The sequence below is a fragment of the Zootoca vivipara genome, chromosome 12 (assembly GCF_965207765.1).
Source record: "Zootoca vivipara chromosome 12, rZooViv2.hap1.1, whole genome shotgun sequence".
NCBI lineage: Eukaryota > Metazoa > Chordata > Lepidosauria > Squamata > Lacertidae > Zootoca > Zootoca vivipara.
In genome coordinates this window covers 27,644,224-27,656,881 of record NC_142595.1, presented here as the reverse complement: position 1 = coordinate 27,656,881, position 12,658 = coordinate 27,644,224, and the positions used below count along the sequence as shown (strand labels likewise).

At 42.0% G+C, this 12,658-nt stretch overlaps 1 protein-coding gene across 1 annotated transcript; it reads right to left on the bottom strand.

The window, feature by feature from the left end:
• Positions 1 to 4,552: 4,552 nt before the first annotated feature.
• LOC118094153 (olfactory receptor 6B1-like) lies at positions 4,553 to 5,604 on the bottom strand. The gene has a single exon (XM_035134205.3). It carries the CDS (start codon positions 5,531 to 5,533, stop codon positions 4,583 to 4,585), a length of 951 nt encoding a protein of 316 aa, XP_034990096.3. The 5' UTR covers positions 5,534 to 5,604; the 3' UTR covers positions 4,553 to 4,582.
• Positions 5,605 to 12,658: the final 7,054 nt, after the last annotated feature.

Here is a 12,658-nt window from a genome sequence, read left to right as displayed (position 1 = left end):
CTGTCTTTTCAGGTAACTGCAGTTTCTTACATGTCCTTTTCTATCTCTGGAAATTAGTTGGGGATTATAGAGTTTGACCTTGAAGTTATATCTTTAAGGTGTGTGTATTAAGGTGGGTTGCATCTTGTTCTTTGCATGTATACATATAAACTAGCAGCCACCATTTCTCCCCAGAGGCCCATCAGAATGATGCTACAGCATGATATTCCAGTGTTGATGTCATGTTGTCCCAATGGCTTGGGGGAGGCAGGAAGTATGACAGCCACAAATGGGCAACTGGCAGGAGAAAACACCACCACTACCAACAGTAAGCTCCCCATCTTTTTTAAAAAAATTTTTACTCTCCACTCTTTTGGCTCCCTCAGCCTAAAAGCGGAGATGAGCACCACACCCCATAGTTGAATTTGACTGGACTTAACCGTCCAGGGGTCCTTTACATTTTTACCTTTACTCCCCCCTCCAATCAATTAAAGGTACTCAGTATTTGCAATCTGAGAACTGTGTCGTAAATTAGATAGAGGACTTGTTTCAACACTTTTACAGTATATGTGTGTATTATCTAAAAGAAATAAATCATTTTTCTTTCAAATGATTGATTTTCTTTCATTGAGATTGAAGTATTAATAAACAAAAACGCATATGGATAATGAGTTAACTATGTGCAACTTTATTCAAAAAGTAAATCACAGCTCTTTCAATAGGACTTACTTCCTAGTAAGTATACACAGTGTTGTGAGTTGGGGGTGGGGTGGGGGGTAGGGAGGCTGTATGCCTGAGTAACTTCAATTGCTGGAATTGGTAATGGCCCCTAAGTATGGTTTGTTAAGGTAACAAAGGAAGTGGCTCTGTGCCGTAGGCTAATTGGGTATACCCTCTCCCTCAATTCTGTGGTAGTTAGAAGGACAAAATGCCAGAGTTGAGTCATGAGAGCTAGAAGCTAGAAATTAGAAACAGCCTGGGCAGCTGAGAGATGGAGCCATGTCTGATTCCTGCTATAATCCAAAGCTGTGGCTATGGGAAAAGCAAGCACTTCTTGGGGTGTTAATCCTGGGAGCCCCTCCATCATAGGCTCAGGTTGTATATATCTAATAATAATAATAATTTATTTATACCCTGCCCATATATCATATACCATATATCATAAAAACACCAGCCTTCACTGTTCCTCATTACAAAAGGAAGCACTGATCTTGGAACGCCTGAAATCTCGTACCACTCAGAGATAGGGGTAGTGTGCAACAATAGGATTGTAACATGGTTGCTGTAATCAGATGGCTATTTTTCCATCCATGTCATATTGAGGACACATTGGAGGGTGCATCTAACTGAACAATAGCAGATAAAGGTAAGTGGGTTTCCTTATCTGAAAGCATGGCAAGAGAAAGTGGGATGAAATATCTACTATCAACTGTGCAGTGGGAAGGATTCCAGGAGAGGAGATGTCAAATGAAGACCACCTCAGGGCCTGCTCCACCGGCCCCCACCCCTATTCTACCCTGGATTCTGTATCAACTGTGCTGTTAGAAGGCTTCAATGGGAGAATGAAAGGTCTGGTAGGAGGGGGTAGTATCTGGAGAAGGCCCTAGCTTTCTCATATTCTATTCCTGTAGGAAGGATCCTGATAACTTTTAAATGTGTTAATATTGTTTACTGCTTGGTTTGTTTTAAAAACGCAGTTTTAATTTACCTTGTTCACTGGCTTGGAAGTATCTGTATCCTGAACATCAGGTCATATATTAATTTTTAACAAAGTAATAATGGATAATATAATAATATATTTGCAAGGGGGTAAAGCAAAGTGAATGGGGAGGAAGCAATCTGCAATTATGTCAAAGGCAAGTGTAGTATGGATCTTGATGGGGGTGGTAGAATTGGAGGGGAATGAATATGGAAGCAAATATTGTTTATTGTGAAAAAATTCTACCTGGCTTTTTATCTATAATAATCAGGAGGCAAGATGTGATACATCAGGCAAAGAAGCAGCAGCATACACGTTCAGTAATAAACCATCACATTTTTATAGGCACACAATCTGAGCACTTTCCATCCTTCCCACTTAAAACTTTGCCACGAAAGGTACAGTATTAGAGGAGCTCAGGATTTAGTGCCTGGGGGGCAATAAGCCATGAAAGAGTGGTGTTTTCCTGCTACAATCTTGACTTCAAGAGTGTGTGTGTGTGTGTGTGTGTGTGTGTGTGTGTGTGTGTGTAAATGCAGGATTGCAGCTCCTTTACTTCTGATGCAATAGTTCACATGTTGGTTACTTCATATGTAGTATCCTGCACTAACCACAACAGTGGTATACTTCAGTAGCACCTTAAAGACCAACTAAGTTTTTATTTTGGTATGAGCTTTCGTGTGCATGCACACTTCTTCAGATACAGTGAAATGGAAGTTTCCAGGCACTTATGTAGAGAAGGGGTGGGGAGGGGTGGGGATGGGGGATCACTCAGAAGGGTGGTGGAAATGGGTGATTGACTGACTGATAGCTGTTGATGACCGCAAACGACTGCAAATGGTTTTGCATGAAAAAGCAAGGGTTGAGATGGCTGAAGATCGCTTATCATGTATAATGAGATAAGAATCCGATATCTCTGTTCAAACCAGGTCCCTCCATGGTTTTGAGCTTGGTGATAAGTTGCAATTCAGCAACTTCTCTTTCCAGTCTATTTCTGAAATTCTTTTGTAGTAAGACGGCTACTTTGAGATCTTGTATAGAATGTCCTGGGAGATTGAAGTGTTCTCCTACTGGTTTTTCTGTCTTCTGGTTCCTGATGTCAGATTTATGTCCATTTATCCTTTGGCGTAGGGTTTGGCCTGTTTGTCCAATATAGAGAGCTGAAGGGCACTGTTGGCATTTGATGGCATACACAATGTTAGAGGATGAGCAATTAAATAGTCCTGAGATGGTATGTTGGATGTTGTTGGGGCCAGTAATGGTGTTGTCTGGGTGTATGTGGCAGCAAAGTTGGCATCTGGGTTTATTGCAGGCTCTGGTACCAGTGTCCATGTTAAGTCTGGTGGTTGTATTATTGTGGGTGAGGAGTTGTTTAAGATTGGGTGGCTGTCTGTAGGCAATGAAAGGTCTTCCTCCCAGAGCTTGAGAAAGGGAGCTGTCATTGTCCAGGAGAGGCTGTAGATCTCTGATGATGCGTTGTACTGTTTTAACTTGGGAGCTGTATGTGATGACTAGTGGTGTTCTGTTATTTTCTTTTTTGGGTCTGTCTTGCAGCAGGTTCTCTCTAGGTATCTGTCTGGCTCTGTTGATCTGTTGTTTAACTTCATCAGGTGGATATTTTAGAGATCTACAGCAAACCTTTTTAGAACTAAAATATCCACCTGATGAAGTTAAACAACAGATCAACAGAGCCAGACAGATACCTAGAGAGAACCTGCTGCAAGACAGACCCAAAAAAGAAAATAACAGAACACCACTAGTCATCACATACAGCTCCCAAGTTAAAACAGTACAACGCATCATCAGAGATCTACAGCCTCTCCTGGACAATGACAGCTCCCTTTCTCAAGCTCTGGGAGGAAGACCTTTCATTGCCTACAGACAGCCACCCAATCTTAAACAACTCCTCACCCACAATAATACAACCACCAGACTTAACATGGACACTGGTACCAGAGCCTGCAATAAACCCAGATGCCAACTTTGCTGCCACATACACCCAGACAACACCATTACTGGCCCCAACAACATCCAACATACCATCTCAGGACTATTTAATTGCTCATCCTCTAACATTGTGTATGCCATCAAATGCCAACAGTGCCCTTCAGCTCTCTATATTGGACAAACAGGCCAAACCCTACGCCAAAGGATAAATGGACATAAATCTGACATCAGGAACCAGAAGACAGAAAAACCAGTAGGAGAACACTTCAATCTCCCAGGACATTCTATACAAGATCTCAAAGTAGCTGTCTTACTACAAAAGAATTTCAGAAATAGACTGGAAAGAGAAGTTGCTGAATTGCAACTTATCACCAAGCTCAAAACCATGGAGGGACCTGGTTTGAACAGAGATATCGGATTCTTATCTCATTATACATGATAAGCGATCTTCAGCCATCTCAACCCTTGCTTTTTCATGCAAAACCATTTGCAGTCGTTTCCGGTCATCAACAGCTATCAGTCAGTCAATCACCCATTTCCACCACCCTTCTGAGTGATCCCCCATCCCCACCCCTCCCCACCCCTTCTCTACATAAGTGCCTGGAAACTTCCATTTCACTGTATCTGAAGAAGTGTGCATGCACACGAAAGCTCATACCAAAATAAAAACTTAGTTGGTCTTTAAGGTGCTACTGAAGGAATTTTTTTTATTTTACTTCGACCCAGACCAACACGGCTACCTACCTGTAACCAGTGGTATACTTGACAGTGCATAGGATGTGGTTTGTTGCATTACTGTCGGTGACGCCACAGCCTGGCCACTTCCACATTTTTGAAACAATCAACAATAACATCCGTACACTTAGTGCTTCTGTTGAAAGCCGTGTTGGTCTGACGTAGTCAAAACAAAATAAAAAAATTCCTTCCACCAGCACCTTAAAGACCAACTAAGTTTAATTAGTTTGGTATGAACTTTTGTGTGCATGCACACTTCTTCAGAATTTCTTTAAACTCTCTGTTCCTCAGGCTGTAGATATAGGGGTTGAACATGGGAGTCAGGATAGTGTAGAAAACAGAGAAGACTTTGTACAGATCCTTCAGTGTGTCAGTCTTTGGTAATATGTACACTATGATAAGGGTACCATAGAAAATGGTGACCACAATAAGATGAGAGGAGCAGGTAGAAAATGCTTTCTTCTTGCCACTGTTTGAAGGGATTTTCAAAATGGTGCTGATGATGCAAACATATGAAGCGAAGGTCAATATCATTGGTGGCATGGTGCATGCCGATCCCAAGACTGACATCAACATTTCTGTCTGATGAGTTTCACTACAGGAGAGCATTAACAATGGTGAGTAATCACAAAAGTAATGGTCAATTACATTGGGGCCACAAAAATTCAGCTGGGATGCAAAGAATGTTGTAAACACAGTAAGCACAGCACCAAGTATCCAAGGAGCAAAGGATAGGAGAACGCATAACCTACTCTTCATGATGGTTACATAATGCAGTGGTTTACATATTGCTACATACCTGTCATAAGACATCACTGATAAGAGATAACACTCAGTACAAGCACAGGTACCAACGAAATAGAACTGCAGAAAACACCCGCTAAAAGAAATCCCATGATAGCCACTAATCAAGCTAGCCAAAAGCCTAGGGAGGAGTGTTGAGGTGTAGCAGGTCTCTAAAACAGACAAGTTCCCCAGGAAAAAGTACATGGGCTTGTGGAGATGGTGATTGGCTAGGACTGCTGCAGCTATAAGGAGGTTTCCAGCAACTGTCACCAGGTAGATTGCTAAAAACACAACAAAGAGGAGGGTCTGCCATTCAGGAGGAGAACTGAATTCCAGGAGGATGAATTCTGTCACTGTCGTTTGATTATACTTTTGCATTTTTGCCATGAGTTATTTCATCTAGAGACAACGTATTTTCTAAAACAGAAATCACAAATGTAAACATGATGTGAGTGCCACCTGCTAATCCATATATTTAATACTATATATCTATCTAACACATTGTGTAACAATTCTCTCTGATGAAGTTATGAAAGCTGAACTGAGCCATTATTAGAAATATTTTGCTGCTCTATGTCGGGTCAAAATAATGATATAGATACCAGACAGAACGATAAAAATGGCTATGTTGTTGAACATAATCAAAATGTATGTGAGCAGAAGTAGGGAACGTAAACAGAAAATGGCAACATCACTCTGAACACATTTCCTGCTGTTGCAGTTCACTTATTTATAATTTTTATGCCTGATGACATCAGAAGGTCAACACTCTATATAATCCTCATTCGATTTTAGTGAAAAGGCAACTTAGCAATGCCCTCTATAATATTTCTTTATTTGCTCTTGTTATACCAGTGAAATTGGCTTAATTCCTACAACCTTAACACAAACAAACATGCACACAGGGGGTGTGGAGAGACAGATTTATCAGTCACTGTTTCCTATTATTAGGGCTGTTACGCCATATGAAGAAGTTTACAAAATGAGGACAAACCACAAATTAGTTAATGGTTGCTATATATTTTTTTTAAAGGAAAGTGTCTAGGAGGAAATGCATGTGGAGACAGAGATTTATCAAATATGAACATACCTGATAGCATTTGCTTATGTAAATACATGCATTTAAGGCAGTGGAAGTCAACCTTTTTTCGCAAGAGCTATGCATCAAATCCGAAGTGCACACTACAAATATAGTTCCTAGTGTTTGGCAGAAAGTTTTGACCATCAGAGCTGCAACATAAGATTTGTACACGTCTGATGTATTTACAAACTCCTGAAAAATGAAATGAAAGTTTGACAGATTAAACTTCTTGGTATCATCTCTGACTGTTGGTATCTTTCGAAGACTTTACTTCCCATTGCTTCTACGAATCAATGGGAGTTCACTCAGGTATGCTGTATAGGGATTTCAGACCAAGAGGCATATTATGCAGTGGAAATATGCAAACAACAAAGTAAGGCTTAGATAAACATCAGGAAACATCAGCTGCTGCTACAAGTTTTATGAGACTAGATCAAGCACAAAACCAAATAAGAAAGGAGAGAAAACTTTTATGCCTTACAGAACAGAGCCATGAACACCTAAAACAGAATACACCACAGGAACACTAATATCACATTGCTTCAGACTATTGAACAGTCCAGCCCAGTCTAATTGTCAGTAGCTCTTGAGCACCTCAGGTGGGTTGGGGGTGGGGACTGTCTCTGCTCTGTCACTTGAAAATTTTCACCTGTAGACTGAATCTTGCAACGTCTACAATCCTGAGTTATATCCAATCATACAGGGGTGCCAACTTGAATAAAATATTGGGGGGGGGCAGGTAAGCCCCACCCAGCATAATCAATCACATGATGCAGTGCATGCACACCATTTGAATAGCAACAGTCATCAACACTGGGGGGGGCAGCCCTCTCAAATATTCTCGTGGGGGGCAAAGACCCACTTTTTACCTAGGAGTTGGCTCCTATGCGATGATAGTTCTACTCAGAGTTGACACATTGAAAATAATAGCCATGAGTACGGTTAAACAATTTAGGTACTTAATTAAATTGGGTATATTCTGAGTAAAACTAAGTTGAACACAACCCTTTGTCCCTTGCCTCATAGTGAATGAGTACCCATATTTTGCAATGTTTAACCAGTACCATAAATGATCTCCTAACCCCTGTGGTATAAAATAGCAGAATATTTGCAGCAGCTACTGAGAGAGGTCAACACTCCATCAAATAGTAGAATTGGAAGGGACCCTGAATGTCATCTAGTCCAACCCCCTGCAATGCAGGAATCTCAACTAAAGCATCCATGATACATGGTCATCTAATCTCTGCTTAAAAACCTCCAATGAAGGAGAGTCTACCACCTTCTGAGGGAATCCGCTCCACTGTCAAACAGCTTTTGTAATATCCCTATAAATCTCCCTCTCTTTCAACCTCTCACACACAAACCTTTGAACCTTCAAAGTTGTTCTCCCCATCAGTGCTTTGACCTCTTCTTTCAAAGTATCAGGGCAGCTGGATATAGATCCTTTGGTACTTTTCCATTTCTTTCCTCAAACAAAATGTGTGACTACAATAAAGGTCTGCACACAGTATTCCAACCTATTTTTTTTCTCTGACTACATCTGGCAGTTCTTTATTTTTACTCTGTGAATATGTAAATTCTCTGGGCAGTTCTGCCAAAGGGAGTTCCAAGTCAAGTCTCTAGTGAAAGTTCCTTTCAGATAACAAAAGGACAAAGGGGACCTTTCATTGGAATGTATTAATTTCTCACACTTCCCTCCTTCCCTTCTACAGAATGGAAATAAGCATCATGGGGAAGAAGAAAAAACATGCCCCATTATGTGTGACACATGAGGCACTGCATCTACCAAGGAGATTGCAGGCCTACTGCAGGCCTGGCAGAGTAGGATGGGGGGGGGGAAACAACTTGAAAACTTTGTAAACGAGGAAAATCTTTAATAAAAAGACAATATGTGGCAGATGCCTGTGAACTCACTAACTTGCATCCTTCCTGCAAGGTGCATAAGTGTACCCTGGATAGCAACTTTGTGGATGCTTTCACTCTTCTAAGGTTGTGGCTTTGGGGTGGGGGTCACGGTGTTACGAGACAGGGGTAGGTTCTATTGGCGACATAGCCTCAAGAGGAACATCAGGAGATCCTCTGATAACTGGGTGCAGGGTTATCAGGCGTTCCAGAGCATTTTCCAGGTGGCCTACTCCAAACGAGACTACTGGCACGTCAACAACCACATGGGTATTTTTCTCAAGCCTCAGGTCCTGGCTGGGGGTGCTGTAGCTATTGTCTTTGATGAGGTATGTTGCCAGCAGGCGCACCACAATCAGAATTCATAATGGGACCTCCATAATAACATGCTCTGACTTGTTGGATCCAAAATGTACTCAGAGCCCTTTCTTTCTCAACTCTATCTCTACCAGCTCAGCATATTTCTTAGAGTCTCCATCCATGATTTCCTTCCCCTTCTCCAACATCATAACTCCACAATTGGGTTGCTTCACTCCTCCAGGAAACACTGTGGAGGTCCTCTCGATTTCATTATCTATTGCCTCCAGCTTTACCATTCCATTTTCCTGTTCTGAAAATCCTCCATCAGTATTTTTTCCAGGTACTCTCTAACTTCTCCAGCCTCAACTTGTCCTCAACTTTTTATTCACCATTGTATGCATCTCTGCAGTCAGTGGGAAGTTTTTCAGTATTTTCACCATACTGAGTGCCTTCTTTGAGATCCACACAGTCCTTGCTTGTCAAAAGTACATTCCTAGCATTCTTCTTCCACAGCAGCATGGCCATGTAGTTTCATATTACAACCAGCAGATTCACCAGTGAAGTGGAGGAGCAAAAATAAAGTGAAATAAAATCAAAACAACTCAGAGCTCCTCTTAGCTGTTCAGAAACTTTCTTAGGTGCATATATTTAAATACAGTGGTGCCTCGCTAGACGAAATTAATTCGTTCCATGGGTCTTTTCTTATAGCGAAAAATTCGTCTAGTGAATCCCATAGGAATGCATTGAATTTTTTTTAAATTTCTTTTTGCCCATAGGAACACATTAATTGAATTTCAATGCATTCCTATGGGAAACCGTGATTCGCTAGATGAATTTTTCGTAAAACGCATTCGTCTAGCGAGGCAAGCTCTGCTCGAAAAATCCTTTCGTTAAGCGGAAATTTCGTTAAGCAGGGCATTCGTTAAGCGAGGCACCACTGTAATGCTTTTTGTTCTATTTGCTTTTCAGCCCTCTAGTGTCATCTCCTCTTAAGTCGAGCAGTCAGGACTTATTTCAGATGAGCTGTTTAACCAGCAGACAGAAAACCTCAGTCATAATTTATAGCAGTTTCAGAAGTAGTTGAAGAAAGGGAGGTTCAGTCAATCTTTGCCCAAGGACTGACCCCCTAGGGCTATTAAGTGGGGTTTGGACAAGATTGCAGTTCTTCTGCTCACCCAAACAGCTTCATTGAAGGTTCCTCAGTCCCAAAGTGAGAGAGCAGCCCTTCTAGAACACTGGAAGTTAATCCCTGTTATCTCTGTTCCTCAGAGATGATATGAAATCTAATGGCTATCATAAATCACCACCGAATTATCTTTGTCAATGGAGTCTCAAGAGGAGATGTGTAATGAGCCATGATTCCTCCCCAGAAATCTGACCTGATTTTCACCCAACACTGGGGTCTGTCTAAATTATTTCTGCTGCACTCACAATCCACAAAATGCACCTTTCAGGCTCAAAAAATCCAACACTGGTGATGTCTAAATCCTAAAGAGAAATCTAGTGTGACATCTCTGGAGAAGTTGCTCTGCAAGGGAGTGCGGAATGGACCTGGGAGTCTATCTGTTGTATGAGTTCTCAGATATCAGGTTGATACCTGAGATTCCTCTGAGGCAAAGGGTGCACACATTCGGGCTCCAACCCATGGGCGTACCCAGCGAGGGACAGGGGGAGGCAGCTGCTCCCCCTAGAAGCATTTTTTTTAAAAAATGGTTATAAAGTGATGAAACGAAACAAAATTATGTAGGGCGATGGCAAATAATCAGTTGTTTACCACACTGAAATGGTGTAAAAACCGAGACATATCTAGAGCCACCTAGCGACTGGTAGAGGAATCTATTTCAGCGCTGGATAAGGAGTGAAAGAAGCGGGACAGAGCGAATGGTTGAGGTGGCATGCACCTTTCCTGCTGTGTGAGATGCCCGCTTTGCCTCTATCAGGAGGAGACGACGGCATTAAGGGCTGCCACAGAGCAGATGCAGCCGACCACGACCTCGCTCCTTCTGGGCTGTCCGTGCGCACACACGCGCACCGACTTGTACACGTCCAATTCTCCCCAGTTGCTTTATTTCCATTCGCTGGTTTATTTTATCTCTGAACCTCCTTTCCAAAAAGAAAAGTAAGCCAGAGTTGCTTGTCCTATAACTATTTATAAAAAGGCAAGTAAAGGGGCCCCTGACCATCAGGTCCAGTCGTGTCCGACTCTGGGGTTGCGGCCCTCATCTCGCTCTATAGGCCAAGGGAGCCGGCGTTTGTCCGCAGACAGCTTCCGGGTCATGTGGCCAGCATGACAAAGCTGCTTCTGGCGAACCAGAGCAGCGCACAGAAATGCCGTTTACCTTCCCGCCGGAGCCGTCCCTATTTATCTACTTGCACTTTGATGTGCTTTCGAACTGCTAGGTGGGCAGGAACTGGGACCGAGCAACGGGAGCTCACCCCATTGCAGGGATTCGAACCGCCGGCCTTCTGATCAGCAAGCCCTAGACTCTGTGGTTTAAGTTTTCTTAAAATTTTGATTTCATTCGCCTTTTCCGTCCTGAATGACCATGGCTTGCCCCCCCCCCCAGTTTTGATCCTGGGTATGCCCCTGCTCCAACCCCATGAATTCCCCTCACCTCCCCCCCCCTGCCCCCATTTGCTACAAGTCTAAGGTTGTGCCAAATAGCAGTATTTCCTCTGTTGGGTGCTTTTCTCAAACATAGGAGCCAACTCTGAGGGCCAAGCGGCCTTCACCCCGCCCCACTGTACGAAAAGCTAAGAGACTTTGGATTCTCCCCACAGGCCTTGATAGCTTCAGGCTACGAGAAAGCAAGAGCAAAAATCTGCCAACGTGTTTGGGATGTGGAACTGCAACGCCATGTGAACGAGATGAATAAACACCCAGCCATAAAAGATAATGGGAGAAGATTTCGCCCAGCAAAGTATTTGTCAAAATAACAAATACCTAAATACAGACAGGCATTTACCCTTTACTGCCATCTGCTTTACTGCAGGGAAGATTCGCAGGTAAACCATATGTGGAACGAGTCTGCCCCTGTGGTATGTCGGAGGTAGAAACTGCCTCCCACATATTATTACGCTGGCGTTTCTACAGTGACATATGCCGGGTTTTCATTTCCCCTGTTATGCAAAATTTCTCGAATGAATCCGAATCCCAATGCCTAAAATTCCTTGTAGAAGATAAGGACCCTGAGATTACGATAAAAGTAGCCAAATTTTGTGCAACTGCTATAAAACTCAGGGAACAAGCGGTGTCACCACAATGATTAAGGCCCCCCAAGGGCAACTTTAGGCTATATTTTAGCGACCCAGTTTTAATTTACATATTCTAAATGCTGTAATAAATACACGTGTACTGTCCCTGCCATGTAAATTTTAATGCTACACCATTGAGTTTTATGATTTTTGATTCTGTATGTGAGCTGGTCTGTGACCGTAAATAAAATTGAATTGAATTGGGCCTTCACCCCCCCATAAAATATATGAGGGGGCAGCCCCCCCCCAAGTTAATAGCCATTGCCATTCAAATGGTGAGTGTGCAATGCATCATGCCCTTCACCCCCTCAAAAAACATTTCATCAATTTGGGAGTCCTGATTTAAAAAATAATGTTTGAAACAGAAGACCTGGAAGAGTGGGATTATATGCTGCAATAATTTAAGCAATCTGCCCATAGAGATGGGTGAATAAATTGTGGTAGTCTCACAGGACTGCATATGCCAGCTATGTCCCCATTGGCTCCACCCCAGACTTCATTCATTGAGGCAAAAGATCTGAAAGAGAGTATTCACTGCAACTGGGAACCCTGTAAAGTCAGTGCTCTCTACTGTACAAAGGATTCTTTTCCTTCTTTTTTATAAAAAAAATTATTGATATGTGAACAAAAAATTGCAAACATAACAATAAGTAAGAAGTTAAAGAAAAAGAAATTGAAACCATAATGCATCAGAGCCTGGAAGGACAAAAGTAGAAAGATATTTTGTGGTTCAAAAGAGATAATCAAGTATTAATACATACAAGAATCCCCTTTACAAAGTATACATCAGCTGTTGGTTCCATCATTATTAATAATAAATATTTTATATAATCTTAAATGAGCCAGACATTTGCATACAATGGTGGCACTGAGTGAACATGTTCCTCATTATTTTTATAAGAAATAAAATCAAGACACAAAATAAACAGCTCTGCCTTTTAGATATTTAAGTTTATGAGCTATCTTTTCAAGAA